Genomic DNA, 18,303 nt, shown 5'->3' with positions numbered 1-18,303 from the left:
GAGAGGATTCAAGCTGTCGCTCTGAAGAGACCATCTGCTGGATAAACGACTGTTCTGACGCTGAACAGACAGAAAACAACATCAGGAAGCTGAAAAATCAAATGAAAAATGGTTTAAAAACTCAAGTGGTTTGATCAAATTATGTAAAAAAAAAACTAAGGCTGAAAGCAGTTTCTAGCTCTGAAAGAAGAAGCAGCGTGTTAGCTCTTACAGTCCGCCTCAGTCTTCATTAATCCAGAGCTGGGACGATTTGCTTTTCTCCTCATTCGATTCTCTTACAGTTTTTGGGCGTGCCGGTTCAATTTAAATTGTGATAATTCAATATTTTTAGTTTCTATTTTTAAAACCAGACCATGTGAAAAATATTGACTGATGATGATGATGATGATGATGTCTATAAACAGGGGCGTTCCCAAACTTTACTATGCCAGGGTCCCTCCAAACAGCATTAGCTTCTGACTGTGAACCAGATGGTTACGGCACTTTACACACTGTATGTTCAGGACAAATGGTTAAGTATAAAAAACAATATATGAATAATAATAATAATAATCTATTTTCCCTTTCCCTCTTATTTTCTGAGGCCCCCCCTTGGGTTCCCTGGTGGCCCCCCAGGGGGAGCTCAGAAAATTGGAGGGAAGGGGAAAGTTTTTAGGATTTATTCAGGGAATCTGACATCTCAACTTTTTCTAACCCAGTGTGTAAACAAAGACTAAAATGAAGGATTGAAGTAAAAAATAAAAAATGAATAAATAAATAAAAAAATCCTAAAACTACGATACACTGATTTTTTCTCCCACCCCCAATTAATATTGTGTATATATACAGCCAAAGACGGTGGTGTATAAAGTACTTGAAAGCCATACCTGAGTAAAAGTAAAGATATCGCACATGAAATCTACTCCTGTAAAAGTGAAAGTCACCCACTAAAAAAACACATGAGTAAAAGTCTTAAAGTATTTCAAATTAAAAGTCTCAAAAGTAAAAGTACAAAGAAACAAAACAGCTATAAAAAGTTGTTTCTTTCACAAGCTTTATTTAGATTAATTCTCCCTTCGCTTCCTTCTTTCTTCCTTCTCCTCTTGCTCCCTTTTTAGGTGTTACTGTGAGTTTTGAAATTACAGTATTTTGTTATTTTTCAGCAAACACAGGAGGTACTTAATTCTGCAGGATGCACCTTTAATCCTGACTAAAGTGAAAATGTTGTTTAGACATGGCGACAGGTGTTTGTCTCCTTCTGAAGCTAAGCTAGCAGGTGGTTAGGGTTGGGTTAGGGTTAGGTAGCGTGACGATGTCTCCACCATCACCAGTGGATGTGGTTGCCTCCATCACGCTGTAGTAGGGATGGGCAGGGAGTAAGTTACATTTATAGGTACCGACCGAATTCTGTCAAAAGTGCCGGGTACCGATTCACGTAAACCCAAAAGGTTCCATGTTTAGGTACTAAAACGCATCCTTGAAAGAGTAGGCTAATTTCCATGCTGGACATAAACGCAGCATTGCAAGGTATAAGTATTGAAGAATAACTATGTTAGATTAAAAAAAAATTCATTACCAAACAATTTTTTTTTTTTTGCCACATTAACAGAAAAAAGTACAGAAAATTGGTACCGATGAGTACTGGTACCAATTGCCAGGTACTGGGCATTGATACCGTATCATTTCAAATGTGAAAGGTACCCATCCCTATGCTGTAGACACTGAGGGATATTCCCAGGCTGTGTGCGTTATTTCTGCAAAAACAAGTTATTCAAAGACAAAAATGGCGTCTGGATTGCTTTTACTTGTTACAGCAATTCAGACCTCATTTTGTCTTTAAATAACTTGAAATAAGACATTTTTTGGACTGATCAGGTGAATGTGGCCCGGATTGAGTAACAAGACAATTTTTACTTAAAATAAGACAAACTCTTGAAAAGATTTCAGTTTTTTGCAGTGTATAGAAACTCAAATTGGTATAGCTCCTCCCAAAATCAACTTCAGTACAGTAACAAAGTATTTTAACTTCGTTCCTCTACACCACTGGCCAAAGATCCAACTGTGATGTAAAGTTTGTGTCTTCTGAAAGTTGTCTTTGGATGAAGCTCATGAGGTTTGTTATTTGTAAGCAGCAGGGCAGATATCAGGGTTCACACACTCACACACACACACACACACACACACACACCAGCTGGCAGGATTGTGCGTCTTGTTTAATAAACTCAAATGAAGCAGATTTCTATCCATGAGTTAACGGATTCTCCAAAGGTCGTTTAAATATATCATTAACATAAATATGTTATTGTGCCCCCTTCATACAAAACAAGCAATCAAGCTAACCCATTCATTTTAATTCTGTTGTGTCTTTGAATAACAAACCCCGCTCATCAAGGCTCAGATTAGACCCTAATCACATCATTACCATTCAGTCCCTGTGTCCAGCATTCCTCTCCAGTCCCCTCTATCAATAGCCTCCACGCTTGTTCGTGCCCGCTCTAATTGCTCGCTGAGGTTTGGACTGTTTGTGCCGTGTGAGAAATGCACAACCCTCCGGCCAAACAAACAGCCGTCCCGACAAATCAGGCTGAGCAAACACAGCAGCAGGTATTGGCTCCGTGGAAGCCGGCTCTCTGGAAGCTCGGTAATAACTCACAACAAATACGGCCCGAGGAGGGCGGCTGATATGACTCGGCAGATTTTTAATGGATGAAGATTAACATTTTGATGGGGGAAAGTTGGTTTTGTTCCCAACCTTTGGGATATTTTCTTCCGTTTTTAGACGGGGGCTGTATAGGTGCTGGATGATCTGGAGATTTATTTCAGTATGGAGTGTGCAACTTCACTTTTAGGAGCTATTGGTGTGACAGGTTAGAAATACTCCTTTCTAATGAAAACTCTCAAACCTGGAAAACTTGAATTAGTTTTGATGGATGGAGACCAACTTTTTTATTTTTCATTTGTGAACTTTGAAACAACAACAAACAAAAACAGGCAAAAAGCAGATGGAAAAGATAAATTAAAGCTGCAGGTCCTCACACTGTCGCCATCCCTCATGCCTGTTTCACCTCCACTGTCAAGGTTTCATCCCTTTATAATGTGTGTGTGTTATATTCACATTCCATTTTCCCGCCTTCAGTGAGTCACATGACCAGCTGCACGGAACTCTTAATCAGTGTGACATCATCACCAACTGCTGCCCTCTCAGGAGTGAAACTGACTGAAGTTTTAAAACATCTCCTCATAGATGCCACAATTTTGATCAAATCTCCCAAAAAATCAGATATTTTTGTCGTAAATTTTGTCAGGAATGCATCCATGTCATTTTTAAAGCTGTACCACTTTTACTTTTTTGTGTAGAGGCCTAACTGCCGCAGCTTGTGTGGAGCTGGATCCTCCTCTCCCATTCATTCTAATAAGAGGAACTGAAAGGGCTTCTTTGGGGTTCACCGACTTTGAGGGCTTGTCATTCAAAAACCATTTGAGAAACAACAAATTCGTACATAGCGTTTATAGATCAGGGTCCACTCTGTCATCTGAGCGAATTTCATGCTGATACCATTTATGGCCTAGGAGTAGATATATTTTGTTTCTGGCCCAAAAATGTGGACTGATTTTATTTTGAAAGGCATATTGCTGGCTTCCTGTTTGAGAAAGGTCAGAGGTGTCTGCATACAATTTGTGCGCCTCAATGAGCCGAACATTTTGATGTGGGTTTGATCTCTCTACGACATTCCTACTGCCATTGAGAGCTGTTTTAATGTGACTAGGTGGCGCCAGAGAGCACATTTTGGTCAATTTTTGTGTTTTATCAATTTTTTTGGCTGATTTTGGTGAGATTTAAGGATGTTTATGGGGTCAAAGAGCAGAGGGAAGTAGAAGAAAAAGAAAGAAACAGATAAAATAGAATACTGTCTACTCCCTTAGTGCGAGGACCCTAAATATATAAGGTCAGATGGACACAAGGTGGTAGAGTTTTCCCATACATGATGGTAAATTTTCCCCTATTAAATGAGACATTTCACAATGATACATATTTATGAAACAAACTCCATTTTTCCTACTGTTTTCTTTCCATCCTTTTTGCAACCATGTAGAAAACTTAATTCACTCAGACAGATGTAGTCATTCAACAATGTTTATAAAAACAGGCTTTTTACTCAATGTCAACAAACTCTTTAAGAGGTCAGCATCGTATTTACTTCCTCCATCAGGGACTCATTTGTGGTAAATGTTGTTTTGAGATTGTTTTGTGCTACTCTCCCCCCCAAAAAAAGTCTGAAAATGGGGACGGGAATAAAAAATATGAACAGGGTCAAGCAGTGTTTCTCCACATCGCTCCCACAGCAGAGAGGAGTGCATCTTTGTCTAGATTTCTGTTTGGGAGTTATAAAAAAAAGTATATAAAGTTTTAAAAAGTATCTCCAAGCCCAAGGGTTTAAAGTGATGTAGAAAAGTTGTTTTTCTGTCAGACTTATTCACATTTAATGGCCCTGATGGCGTAACCTGGCTTAGTTTTACTGGAATAACAGCGAAAAAGTGATAAGAGTTAAGAACCAAACACAAAAATCACAAATGCCCTTGTTAAAGAACACTGTTCTTTACACTGCAAAAAAATCAACTCTGATGACATGTTTTTGTCTTATTTTCAGTAGAAAATCTCTTGTTTCATTGGGAGATTTTTTCAACTTGTTACAAACAATTCAGACCTCATTTTTGTCGTTACGTAACTTGAAATACGAGATTTTTCTGGACTTTTCAGGTGAATGTGGCTCATATTAAGTCTAAAAAGACATGTTCTACTGAAAATCAGACAAAAACGCTTGATAAGCTTTCAATTTTTGCAGTGTAATGTTTTCTGTCTTACAGTGAGTGTGGCATGAGAGCAGCGTATCCTCCTGTGTTTACTCATTCTGTCGTCTTGACATACAAATATGCAAATGAAGTGGGAGGAGCAAGTACCTGCATCCACACAAACCCCCCACTCAGTCTAATAAGAACTTCTGTTTCCTGACATTTAAGTCCCCGGCGTCCTGATATGTCAACACGTCTCTCCATCAGCGTTTCAGCCGGGCTGCAGAATAACAAGCCCAGTCAGCTGGATAGCACACATTAAATTCACACCGCTGAAGGCTGACCAAAGCCCTGACCTTAGCTATTCTAAGACGAGCCTCCAGACGCCGGCTGAGCTCCGGAGACGTTTCCAACATGTTAACCTTTACGAGTGCCGGGGGCCGCGGGAGATGAAGGCGAGGAGGAAAAAGAGAGGGGTGAAGAGGGAGGCAGCATTGATTGGATTTCCTGCAGTCTGAGCGGCTAAAGGGATTGTGGGATTCTGCTGTTAATGTCACCAGACATCAAGTGTCGGCTCCTGTGCATCAGAGCATGTTTCCCCCAATCAATACGCGTTTTTTTTTCATATTCCTAATCTCTTATTGATTTATTCAGCTTCTGTTTTCAGCTTTTACAGAAAGTCTTTTTGATCTCGTCTGTGTTCTTTGAATCAGACTTTTCTAAGCCGTGGCTTCAATCTGGGGTCAGATTTATTAATTTGATTAACATTGTGTTGTGTTGTGCATTAGCAATGTGTGCCTAGCCTGAATCACAGAAGCACATTTATTACACAAAATGAGATACAAAAAAACAGAGCAGGCACATCACAGAAATAAATCTCTCTGATGATTTTTTTCTCCCTGCTCCAGAAACAAAATGGGACAACTTTTACGCATAAATAATGGAGTATTTAAAAAAAGGATTACGCATGATTCCTTTGGTTTGTGAGTTTTTGTAGAGTTTCTTTTTTTGGGCCAAGTCATCTGAGGTAAAGTGTGTAGTTTGTGGGCTTTAAACAGTGTTAACAGAGGAGAAATAACAAACTGTAGCTGTAGATTATTGACCAATCAGAATTAAGTATTTGACTGACTTGGCATGTTAGCACAAGCTAATCAGTTAGCGGTTTGGAAAACAGACTGTGACTACGTGCACCTGTAGCATCACATTTCTACATGAGCCGTGCCCCTGACTTAGCATGTTAGAACAAGCAAATCACGGGTATTTGACACATACCTGGTTAGCAGAAAGCTAACTAGCATCACTCTTTGTCCCTTGCTGTTCTCCAAGTTCCTGAAAAAGCTTTATCTGTTTGGAGTTTCGTTTCACTTTGGCTACATCTGCTAACGTAACTACTCTGATTAGCTTCTTCCACTCGCTAATCAACATGCAAAGTCACTTGGGTGCTCTGTGATTGGCTGATGTAGCCACGCTTACTCTCCGCCCAAAAACGTCCTGAGACAACCAGAACATCAACATCCAGGCAGAGGAGGGGGTTAAAGGCAGACACAGACACTGACACACATGTATAGAGGAGACGATTGAGCAGGATGCTGGCTCAGATGTTTATACCAAGTGTTTTCCTCTTCCCTCCTCTGTGAAGTCACCGAGCAGAATAATCACATTAAAATATTGTTGTTTTTTCCTGTGTCCTTTTCTCTTTCCTTCTCTCAGCCGGAGATGGACTCCAGGGTAAACGGCGTGTCGTCTCCCACTGTGCAAGATCGAGGGCCTCTTACTGAAAACTCAGGTAGGACACTCAGGGTGGAATAGAATTACATACTCAGGCACTAACACTCTCTGATGGTGGTGTTTAAAGAGCCCTTTCTTTGAATTCATTCACTGTGGCTTCAACCTTTTTGTGTGTGTTTGTGTGTGTGTGCGTGTGTGTGTGTGTGTGTTCAGATGAGCTGCTGGACTCCCACAACAGCAGCTCTGACCTGGCAGATGTAATGGAGCAGATTAACAACTCCTTCCCTGCATGCAGTCGTAAGTTTCCTCCTCCTCTGTCCCGCTGTGTCTTCCAGGTCTCTGTCTGCAGATTTGTGTTTGGACGCTAAGGTGCTAGTCAGCAGAAAAAATAGTGCATGTCAACCCATTTAACTGTCCCCATGAAGAAAATGTATGAGTAGTTTCCTGGATGATGTGTGAGTAAACCCTGGATCGCAGAAAAAAACAGATGTTGGAAATGTGAGACCACACACACGACAGGTTTTACAGTTTAGTTTTTAAGAAGTGTAGAGAGCAACAATATGTCCTAAGCTAAAAATCTGACAGAATCTTCTTTTCCCTCCTACTAACGTCAGCTTTTTTTCTTTTTGTTATTTTTCTTATTACACATATTGATTACAACACCTATCGTAACCATAAACTGTATGAAACATGGACAAAACATGGACAGTCTCCCCGATGTCACCTGTATGTTCCTGAAACGGAAAACGAAGCAGATCGGCTATCGCGGCCATATTGGTAGGGGCAAGGGAGGAGGACGTTTTTTGAACTAGGCTGTAAATAGGTTAATTTCTGCTTTGAATACAGCTTTTTTTTGGCTTGGTGTGTTTGTGACTTCCAGCACTTTCAGAGCCAGCCTCAAGCGAACACTGGAGAAACAGCAGATTTTAGCACTTCTGCATTGTCTCATATTCTTAGATCGGAAGTTGCCGCTTCATCGTAACCTAGCAACTGACCCGCAATGCATTGTGTCACTGGAGCAGGTGCTTTTGAAAAGCTGACATTAGCAGTCCAACACAGGGGAAACTAGCACATTTCTTTCAACCCTAAAACGAAAAAACCACCGAGGAAAATCCCGTTTAAAATTCAATACTTTATTGCCACGTCGACATTGTCAGTTGGAATTTGTTTCAGTGGGCGTCACGCACTGACAACACTCACATACACATTAACAATAAAGACAAATCATAGAAAAGATTGTGAAACAAAAATCCACCTGATGTATAAAACAGTCTAATGAAAGTTGGTCAGCCAATAAGATATGATAACTAAACCATGGAAATAAATACAATGCTTGTTGCAAAATTTAGCTAAAGTGAGATATAATAAAATTGCCTATAGATTGATAATAAATGAATAAATGAATAAAATTTGTCATGGAATAGCTCTGACGTAGAGTGTTGCTAACTTTTGTCAAAGGGTGAATCCACCCCAAAATTAGCTTGATCATGTTTTTGTTTACCTTCCTTCAGTCAAACTTCTGCTTTCTTTTCACAGTTAGACACAAAATACCATCACCTCAGATCAAAAATTGTTTTTATTGGTCCAAGAGATCCCAGTTTGTTGATATGCTTTCTCAATAATATAGCACACTGGTGTACAGATGGCCGAGTGGTTTAGGTCGCGCTCCGTGAGGTTCATTATCGCACTGGTGGCCCGGGTTTGATCCCAGCCTGTAGCATCTTTCCTGCATGTTGCTCTCTACTCTTGCCCTCTTTACTGCTTCATCCACTGTCCTCTGAAGGTGGGTGTATTGATCTAAATACTGATAGTATTGATCTGATACCAAGATGACTATTGGTATCGAATCGACACTAGCGTGATGAAATAAATACCGCAGTTTTTCTTATGCTGTCCAGCAATTTACTTTACTTTCCTCCATCTGCTGCTTCTCTGTGCAAATGGGAGGGACCTTTTTGTTATTTTGCATGTGTAATTTTTTTTTCCTAAAACAATTGTGGTGGTAGAATAATTATTTTATTACTTTCATACAGTTAAAATGGTGTTCTATTGTTGTGGTTAGTTAATAAAAAGCATTTTTATTGCCTAAGATCTTTGTACTGTGTTTCACCAGAAACATAATCAAAATCAACCAACTCAAGGCAAAATCACAAAATTATTCAATGATCATTACATTCCATGTGAAAAGTATTGGTACCGATATCGGTATCGGTATCATTATTGGCGATACTAGCACTGTATTGACTTGGTAAAAATTCCCAGTATCGCCCACCCCTACTGTCCTCTACTATCTCATTAAAGGCATTAAAAAGCCAAAATATATCTCTAAGAAAATATATATATATAATATATAGCACACTTTTAGAGGCGTTTTTGAAATCTTGTCACAGACCCCACTTTGAGAAACACTGGTCTATAACAGCTGAAATACACCAGGTGTATCTGCAGTCCATCTCCACTCCGTCACGTCACAGCAAACAGATCAGATAGGTTTCAATAAATAAATTCATGCATAAATTCAGTGGAAGATTGAGCAGGACAGGAAGTTGTGACCAGAAACTACCCTAACACACCCAGAGACTTTCAAAATAAAACAAACCTAACCTTAACCCTGACACATGGCACAGACCTCATCTAACTGACCTCTCGAACCATTTCCTGCATCTTGTTTAATCCAACCTCAAACTGGGATCCAGCTTTGTTGAAGGTGCTCTCTTGTTCTCCCTCTGTGCCGTGCTGGGTTAGCATGTATGGATGACTGCAGCTCTGCCGTCATGTATAATGTTGCATTTATTATGATGAAGAACAGATCATCCTGGTTTCTGTCTTGAACTCAGGAATCTGTCGTTGTAATGCGCTCTGACACAGATCCTAACGACTGCCCTGAGGTTTTTTTCTGATCATCATTAAATTTTGTTCCTTGATTCGATCAGGGAACGATCCTCTGCCTTTCATTTCTCTTTATTGCAGAATTGGAGAGTTTATCCCCCTCCAGGGATTTTAATCAAATAGGAAAATAAATAAAAATCCTCAATTGCAAAGTTAGAGCTCACTCACTCCAAATTGCATTTCGAGTTTTAAGAGTCGAACTCCTGTGAGGCCTTTAGTTAAAAATCCATTCTAATCTGGCAGACGCTCCAGCATTATTAGCATTTGGTAACTGCACAGCTCAGAGGATCTCACAGCGCAGAGCTGCAGAGCTGAGCGTGTGCAGAGTCTGTGGGAGAGACCCAGAGGCTGATAACTTAGTGCAGACTTATGAAAACAGAGATGAACTGGGGAGTTCAAGAGCTTAACTACTCTGTTGTCTCTTTGTTTTGTCTCCCACAGCCTCCAGCCTCTCCTCAAGGCCACAGGTAAGGAAAGCTTCCTCCGCACTTTCTCAAAAACAACAGTCCCAGGGCTCAGGCTTCAGTTAGCTCCCGCTCTGCTTTAATGTGTGTTTGTATTTGCCGCTCGCTGTGTGAGGATTTGGTGAGAGGAAGAGGAGTCTGAGCGCAGCAGCAGAGGTAATTACTGCTGCTTCCATAGAGGTGCAGTCCCACCCAGCGTGCGTAGTCTTCACCTGCCTCAACCTGACACATACAGTCACCTAAACCTCTGAGGGGGGCGGTAACCTGCTTATCATTGATTATCCAGGTGCATTGTGGGACAGAGTTGGTTTTAAAACCTCTTTCACTTCCGTCTTCTGAGTTTATTTTACACCCAGCGCTCTCGTTTCCTACTTTTAATTCTTTTAAATAAAACTTAAGCAAAAATTCTCCATTTGAAAACAAAAGATTAAATTTGCTAGCTTGTTAGCTACCCTTAGATGAACGCTAATGCTACCGTTTTATCTTTTCAGTGGAATTTGCAGTCAAATTAGGAAAAGTGAGTCACTTTCTTGCTAGCATTTTCAAGCTAGCAATGTTTAGTACTGTTACACAGTTAAATTAGCTTTGAGGCACCTCCTAGCTTGTAGCATTAGCAGCATTAAGGCAAAGCAAATTAATTTATATAGCACATTTCAGCAGGGCATGTCAAAGTGCTTTTAAAAGATACGAATCAGCAAAACATAATAAAAGAAAACAATTAAAAACAAATTAAAGGGCAGATAAAAAAATTTAAAAAATACAAAGTAAAATTGCAAAAAAAAAAAAAGGAAAATTTAGCAGATTGAATAACAAAGCTAGCGCTTATTGGAGACCCTTCACACATTTGTTAGAATACTCAGTTTTAGACCAATCAGAATACTTGATTCTGTATGGTCATCAATGCATAATAATGATGTGATATTTCTTGATGGTAACTTTCACTGTGGATACAGCTCTAAACACTTAGCTTAGCTTGTTTATTGATGGGATAAAAAGAAAGAAGACAAAAACAACAGAGCAAAGCCAGGATAGGTTTGTCTTGTTTTACTGAACCGCTGGTGGGAATGCTTCAGTTAATGACAGTTTTTGTAGCTAGCTAACTTATTCAGAGAGGGCAGCACAGCTAGCTAGCTGTTACTGTGGACACAGCTAACTGTGCTAGCAGTGTTTTTTTATTGGCTAAAATCATGTCCAAATTAATGATTGACCCAAAATATTAATTTATCAAGCATGTGTCCACTCTACTTCCTCAACTTGCCGTTATCAGGCACATCTATCTGAGTGCTAAAAGTTAGCTTAACTTACTTGTAGGTGGTTACACAGCTAGCTGTTTCTGTTGATGCAGTTTTTTTCACAACAGACCAAATAAAACTATTTTTAATCGTATAAAATTATGTTGTGCAATGAAAACTTTTACGATTTTTATTTGATAATTCAGCTACACTACTTGTTTTTATGCACTTTGATGTAAGTATTAACAGCTAGCTTTAACTTGCTAGTAGAAGCCTGCTCAGTTAGCCTGATTGGGGTCACTAAAAATGTTAAAAGTAGCAAATTTCTCAGAAACACAACATTTTTTGTCCCATAAGACCACGTCCAAATGGTGCAAAATATATTTATTAATCAAGTATTTGTGTTTTTGTGTTTTTTCAACTCAGTGTAAAACAGGTTTTCTTAAATATTTCAGTTGCTTAACAAAGAAGCCAGTAAGTGAAAACAATTTGTCAAACTCTCTATGCTTGAAGCCTCAAAGCCTGAATATAGCAGAGCTTTTACAGCATTTCAGCTTCTCCCTGATTGTGCTGTCAGAGAAAAATGGCTGCTTTTGAAATGTAGTCAATAGCTTCCTTTACTTCCAGTTTTTAACTTCTCTGCCTTCATTATGACTCTGAATCAGTTCAGGTGACCTTCCAAAACACACGTTATAAACTCTGTATTCAGGGGATACGGTGAATAAACTCCACCACACTTCTCCTTCACTCCTCTTTTCTGTTGCTACTTCTTTGAGTCATTCTCCAACTTTTTTATGAAATACATTTTTGGACCTGACCTTGGCAGAGTGTTTCCACACAGAAACGAGTGGTTAGGTTAGAAAGCTGTAAAACATGTCAAGAAGGCAGCTCCTACACGCCCTCCTCCTCCCACCTCTCTGCACATGGAGATGGTGATGGAAGGTCAGCTCAGGAGACTGCAGTCCATTTACTTTCACACTCAGTTATTCACTGTAAAAAATAATTTGTTGATTCAACTTAACTCACTCAAGTCATATTGTTGCTTTCAACATGAAGTGTCAAATAAGTTGAATTAGAAAAAACCTGTCAAGAAAACTTCAAAAGATGCTGGTTGAACTTAATTCATCAAGTTTTTACAGCAAAGTAATTTTTGTCATGATGGCTTTTTGTAACCATGAGTGAAGAGGAAACACTATTGATACAAGACCCTGCTGTTATGTTATGTTAACCCATTAACACATCCTATTTATAAGCATAAACACTAAATGCACTGTAAAAATCATTGAGTGCATGGGCCCATTCCCTGTGGAGCACAAATAGCTGGTCCGTGCAGTGGAGCACAGGCAGATGGTCTGTGCAGCAGAGCACAGACAGCCTGTGTAACATCTCAGTGTAAAGTAAGGTCTTATATCCAGTGTGTTTACCGCCTCACTCATGGTGACAAAACATCATCACAACAACAAAAAATACTTTAATGTAAAACAACGGTAAAGTAGTAGCAGCAGGTTTGCCAGTATTTTACTGCTATTTTACAGTATAACTTTTTACAGTGCTGCATTTTTAAGCTGACATGCATTCCTGATTTATGTGGACATAGGTTTTTAGGTTGAAAAATATTTACTTATAATTATGTGTTTTCACAGCAAGTTCAGTAATCTTCGGTCACACTGACTTAAAATAATATGTTAGAACAGCAAATACCTACAATCACTTTTTACAGTGTGAGGCGGGTTTACCTGCTGCACTGTCTGTCAGATTAAAGGTCCCATCTCCTGCTCCTTTCCTGCAGTTTTATCTGGATCATTGATGTCTTCATGAAATGGTAGAAACATGTTTTGGTCCAAAAAGCCAATAAATCAAGCACAGCAGCATTGTTTCCAGGCTCTCATAGCCCCTCTGTTCAGAACGCTCTGATTTAGTGGGCGTGGCCTTCATATGTAAATGAGCCACCGCTGATACCGCCCCGCTCTTCAGCGTCACTGAGAGCGGCGCCACGAGCTCCGAGTGCACAATGTTTGGAAAACAGAGAAGCTCCTTTACCGTAACATTACAGGCTAAAACAACAGGCTACCTGCAGCTAAAGTTAGCATCCTGAAGCTAACACAGAGACAGGGGGGACACTGAGGAAAAGCTCTTCCATCTGCTCCACAGCACACAGCATTTAAAATACTCACATTTCCAGGGTCCCAGGTTTGTTGGAGGATGGTTGGTAATGCGCCTGGATTCAGGACCAGTCTATTAGCTAGCCCTCTGTTGGACTGTCCAAAGTTGGAAAAGCAGTTGGCCGTGAAGTGACTAGCACACACATGCACAGTTTTACTGAGTGTAGCTGGAACATTTCCTGATAAATGAACTCTAGACACTTAGTCTGTCTTCTTCTGAGATGGGAAGCTTGAGCATGGAACTATGTGGCTGTTTACAGCCAAAAACAGAGCAGTGATGGCTCTGTTCCAGTGGACCAATCAGGTCAGACTTGCTCCTGATTGGTCAAAAAAGGGAATCGCTGACAGCGAAAACAGCTCGTTTTAGGTCAGGATTTTACATTCACAAGCTCTACTAAGAACAGGTTTGGTCTTTAAATATCACATTTTGTGGGCTGGGAGGAAAGACAAAGACCCACAAATTTCACTGAAAGACGTAATAAAGTGATTTTTGCAGAATATGGGACCTTTAAGTTAACTACAAACCAGCAGATTGTATAGAGGGTGTAGTTTGTGTCATGTGATTTGACCGTCACTTGTTTGTGTTTGTGTCGTGTTTTGCAGGTGATGTGAGGACAGCCTCCACAGAGGACGACGTGTGTTTGAGCAGCGAGGGTTGGGACCATCCAAGAACAAACAATCCCCTCCTGACCCTGAATCCCAAAGACGCACAGGACCAGACAACCTAACTTCTTCGACCACCTTGTCTTGTACTATGCAAACTGTACATTTTCTGAACTGTAGATTGTACCTGAACATTTGTCAGTGATTTGTTTTGATAAGCAGAGGCGTATACGGACACGGGGCTTTGTATAGTCGATTTCCTTTCCTTCATCAGAGGGGGCTTTGAGATTTTGGTTTTGCTTTTATTAATTTTCCGCCTTCACTGGGAATCAATCTGTTAGACGTGTTTGTCATGTCATTGCTTTGTACCCTCGTGCCCCTAAATTACGAGATTTAAAGAATCAAAGCCACGTTTTCTTTCCTCATACTTTAGTAAAACGGTTTCTTTTGAAGAGGTAGACCACCAACTCCCAAGTGTCTGTTTCTTTGAAGCTCTATCTCTTAGCATGCTTGATGTCAAACCCCTTTAAACATTGAGATGCCGGCAGACTTAGCGTCGACTGCGATGTGTTGATGTAAATTTGACCCTTTCTGTGCCTATACAGTTTGCCATTCCACGTGAGGAGGATAGTGATGAACCGAGAGAAAGACCTTTTGGAAAATCTAAGATCTGGGTTTGTACGAGGCCCGTGGTCATGATGTAGAATAGTATTTTTAAAAGCTCTATGTTCAGAAATCAGAGGAAAGCCATGATTGCCTTGCTACCTCAGACTCATAGACACAGTTTTGTTTCTCGTGGTTTGTAAACTTGTTTGAAACAGTCGTGATCATTCACCGAACAACATCCTGGTTTAGCATTTAAACTCTAGCTTACTGTATTGGTGTACACTGCGTCGAGGAGATACCAGGTGTAAAAAGAGTTATTACTGTATCACCGTGGGTCTGCGGCCTGCTGAGGCTCGCCGCCCGCTCTGATGAGTCTTATTTTACCTGTTGTTGGTTTTTCCACTGGCCTTCGAGCACTGGTCCCTCACTGCGTTGTGTTGTTGTGCTACATGCTACCCTGTAAAACTTGTGAGACTGAACAACACTACTATAACCTCCTCTGACTGTAGACTAATAATGCTGATGAGGATTTTACTGATTCCAATCATGATGAACCGTACCATGGCAGAACTGTGTCGCTTCTCCTGAGGTATGTAAAATAGATCGACCACACTACGTGTAATACGGCTACGTTGTTTTATTCTAAATAAAATTTTTATAACAAGTATCCTGGGCTGCTGTTGGCTCTCCTTTCTCCCGTGAGGAGAGTAATGAAGGGTTAACGCTGTGTGAACGAACGCTGAATCACTTTGCTGGATGTCATAAACACTAATCAAAAATGTAATCCTCAGCTTTAATGTTTGCAAACGCAGCACATGACCTGCATCTAAAAGCTTTTCACCTCATTTGTGATGAATAGATTTTATTACTTCCACTCCTCAGCGTCATCCAACCAGGACTGTCGAGCTGTTCATTAAAGAATTCATTACAGTCAGAGACTGATTTATTCTCACCTGTTTGCAGCGAGGGGACTGAAAACTCCAGAGGAAAGGAGACGGGCGTCCTCACCTTTAACTTTAGCGTCTGGGTTAGCATTTGGAATATGGCGACAGCTTAACCTGGACTTAAAAAAGTCAAATTCAGGTAGATAGATAGTTGCAGGTGGGTGGGGCCAATCTTAGCAGTCTTATGGTGATGGGTGGAGTACACGCTAGATGGTCGCCAGTAAATCAAAGGGCTGACACATACAGATAAATTAAGGCCTTTGCACACTGAGTCCGTTTTGTTTGTCTGAAACTTATGTACATTAAAAAATAAATTCAATCCCATGTTATGTCAATAATATTGGCACACTCGATCCAAAACTTTCGTCCGTCATTTTTTTGGAACATGTTCGATTTTTTGTGTGTTTTTTTGCGTTTACCCGGCTCATTTCCTGGGTAGTTTGACTATTCAGAGACACTGTAGGCCACTTGCAACATCATATTTTCACATTTTTCCACAAAGTTTCTCTACTCATTTTGGGCGATGTTTCGATGATGAATGAAGACTTGTGTGTGTGTTTGTGTGTGTGTGATGGTGTGTCTGTGTGCCTGTGCGTGTGCAGACTGACAGCGGCCGCTCTGGATCGATTGCTTGATGATTCCATTTTTCTCGTATTGCAAATTTTTGCAAATAATACAGAATAAATGCATTGGAGACGAGTGCAAGGTGTGACATTTTTTTCAGATTATGGATCCAAAAAACACATCCGAAAAAAACAGACTCAGTGTGCAAAGGCCTTCACAGTCACTAATTAACCTGATGAGTTTGCTTTTGGACTGTGGGAGGAAGCCAGAGTACCTGGAGAGAACCTTCACATGCAAACACCACACAGAAAGACCCACCAGGGAATCAACCCCGTGACCCTCTAGCCCAGGGATGTCAAACTCGTGCCATGGAGGGCCGAGAGGCTGCAGGTTTTCTTTCCAACCAAAAACTCCACCAGCTGACTCCACTGATTAGTCCCTGCTCTCTGCTTGAAGGTGAAGTAATCAGTGAAACCAGCTGGTGGAGTTCCTGGTTGGAACGAAAACCTGCAGCCTCTCGGCCCTCCATGGCACGAGTTTGACATCCCTGCTCTAGCCCTAAGGCTGCAACATTGGGCCACCATGCAGCCTAGAAGAACTGAGGTGTGGAGGATTTGAACCCCAGACTGTACCACGTCAAGGTCCGTGTCGCTATCCACTGAGCTTTCCAGGTGACATCTACTTCATTTATCCTGAGGGAAATTCAAGGCAGCGGTTACAAGAGAAACATGACATGAAATAAAGTTACAAATTCAGTTTAGTTTATTTTGACCATAAGTCATTCATTGTGTTATTAAAACATATGTATGGTATAAGATTAGAAAAAAAAAACTTAGAGCAGAAAGAAGAAAATTCTTACAATATCTCCCCCTTAAGTTTTTTTTTTTTCCAGAATTCTGACTTTTTTATCCCAGAAAAAAAAGGAATTAAAAAATCAGACATATTTGTATGTTTTTCTGTGACCATAATCCTCTTCTGTAGTTTCATTTTGTTTTATTTATTTGTTTATTAGAACAGGTAAAATAAAAAAACAACAGAAAAAAAATCAGAGATAAATGGGATGTCCAATGTGTTTAAGCAAAAAAAAATCAAATAAATAAAAATTAAAAAAAACATAAAACAGTGATAAATAAGATTTATAGTGTATTTAAACAAAAAAAAAAAAAAAAAAAAAAATTAGATAAATAAGATGTACGGTGTTTGAGCAAAAAAAAAAACAAAAAAAACCCCATAAAAAACAGAGATAAATAAGATGTACAATGAGTTTAACCCCCCAAAAAACAAAAACAAAACAAACAAAAAAAAAACATAAAAAACAGAGATGAGTAAGTAAGCCAAAAAAATAAAAAAATAAATAAAATAACAAAAAAAAACCATTACAAACTGAGATAAATAAGATGTACAATGTGTTAAAGCAAAAAACCAAAACAAGGAGGATGAAGCCTACCCCTTCGTTTATGCACATTTATAGTCTAGTAAGTTACGGTTAGTTATCAGAAGTTAAGTTTTTAAATTATCACAATGTGAACATGAGTGAGTGCAACTTTCAGTTGAGTTTACAAAAATTTAAACTGCAAGTTTTAGGAAACTTAAAAGCAAAACTGAAAATCAAATTTTTGTGGAAGTTTTCTCAACTTTTCTTTTTTTGCAGTGTGAGACTGTCGCCAAGTTTTTTTTTTTCATTTTAACATAATTATCCAGAGATTATGTCTCACCCTGCTGAAAGTTAAACTGTTTTATATAGTAACTCTCATGTTGGACGACTTTGGGCCTAATAGCGTTCCTTATTACCCACGGTCCAGCAGCTCCATAACACACTTCGATAATGCATCCAGAGCCAAGTAGAAGTGCTCTCTAATTGGATCAGGGACTCCTGTACATATTCCAGCTCCTTATAGACAGTGTGCTCACATCCTTTAAGCTCCCCGAGGTGCCTTAATTAGCTCACCACTCCCATTTCTGTGCTGCACTGCAGGAATCAGCTTGTTTGTGAGGGGAAGCAACTTTGTAAGAAACTAACTAGCATACACAAGAGGCATCTGGTGCTTATACTGAATCCCTTCACAGAAGGAAGAGTATTAGTATTGTTAATATTAATGTGACGATTTGGCTAAATGTGCAGGCAGCTTTGGTTTAATTACTGTAACAGTCTTTTGTTATTACGTGCTGTGTAATCAAACCAGATTACATCAGATCTCAGCGATTTTTTCCAAGAGTTTTAATCCAGCTCAGACGCAGCGCTCTGTGACTCCCGCCGTCGAGCTCCGCTGAGGTGGATTCTGCTCGCTACACTGAGCAGAGATTAGCATTCTGCGGCTGGAAGAGAAAACACCTCTCCTGG

At 39.9% G+C, this 18,303-nt stretch overlaps 1 protein-coding gene across 1 annotated transcript in view; it reads left to right on the top strand.

The window, feature by feature from the left end:
• Positions 1-15,121, top strand: part of utrn (utrophin) — a 326,192-nt gene extending 311,071 nt beyond the window's left edge. Inside the window, exons 76-79 of the mRNA XM_074685643.1 lie at positions 6,481-6,556; positions 6,712-6,795; positions 9,829-9,854; positions 13,849-15,121. Coding sequence (XP_074541744.1) covers positions 6,481-6,556; positions 6,712-6,795; positions 9,829-9,854; positions 13,849-13,857 — 195 coding nt within the window. The 3' untranslated portion in view covers positions 13,858-15,121. The remainder of the gene's footprint in view (positions 1-6,480; positions 6,557-6,711; positions 6,796-9,828; positions 9,855-13,848) is intronic.
• The last annotated feature ends 3,182 nt before the right edge of the window (positions 15,122-18,303 follow it).

The sequence above is a fragment of the Halichoeres trimaculatus genome, unplaced genomic scaffold, assembly GCF_033239565.1.
Source record: "Halichoeres trimaculatus isolate MK-OKI-2021-1 unplaced genomic scaffold, fHalTri1.1 fHalTri1_scaffold_13, whole genome shotgun sequence".
Taxonomy (NCBI): Eukaryota; Metazoa; Chordata; class Actinopteri; order Labriformes; family Labridae; genus Halichoeres; species Halichoeres trimaculatus.
The sequence above is the reverse complement of the archived record's forward strand: the minus strand, read 5'-3'. Positions and strand labels throughout refer to the sequence as shown.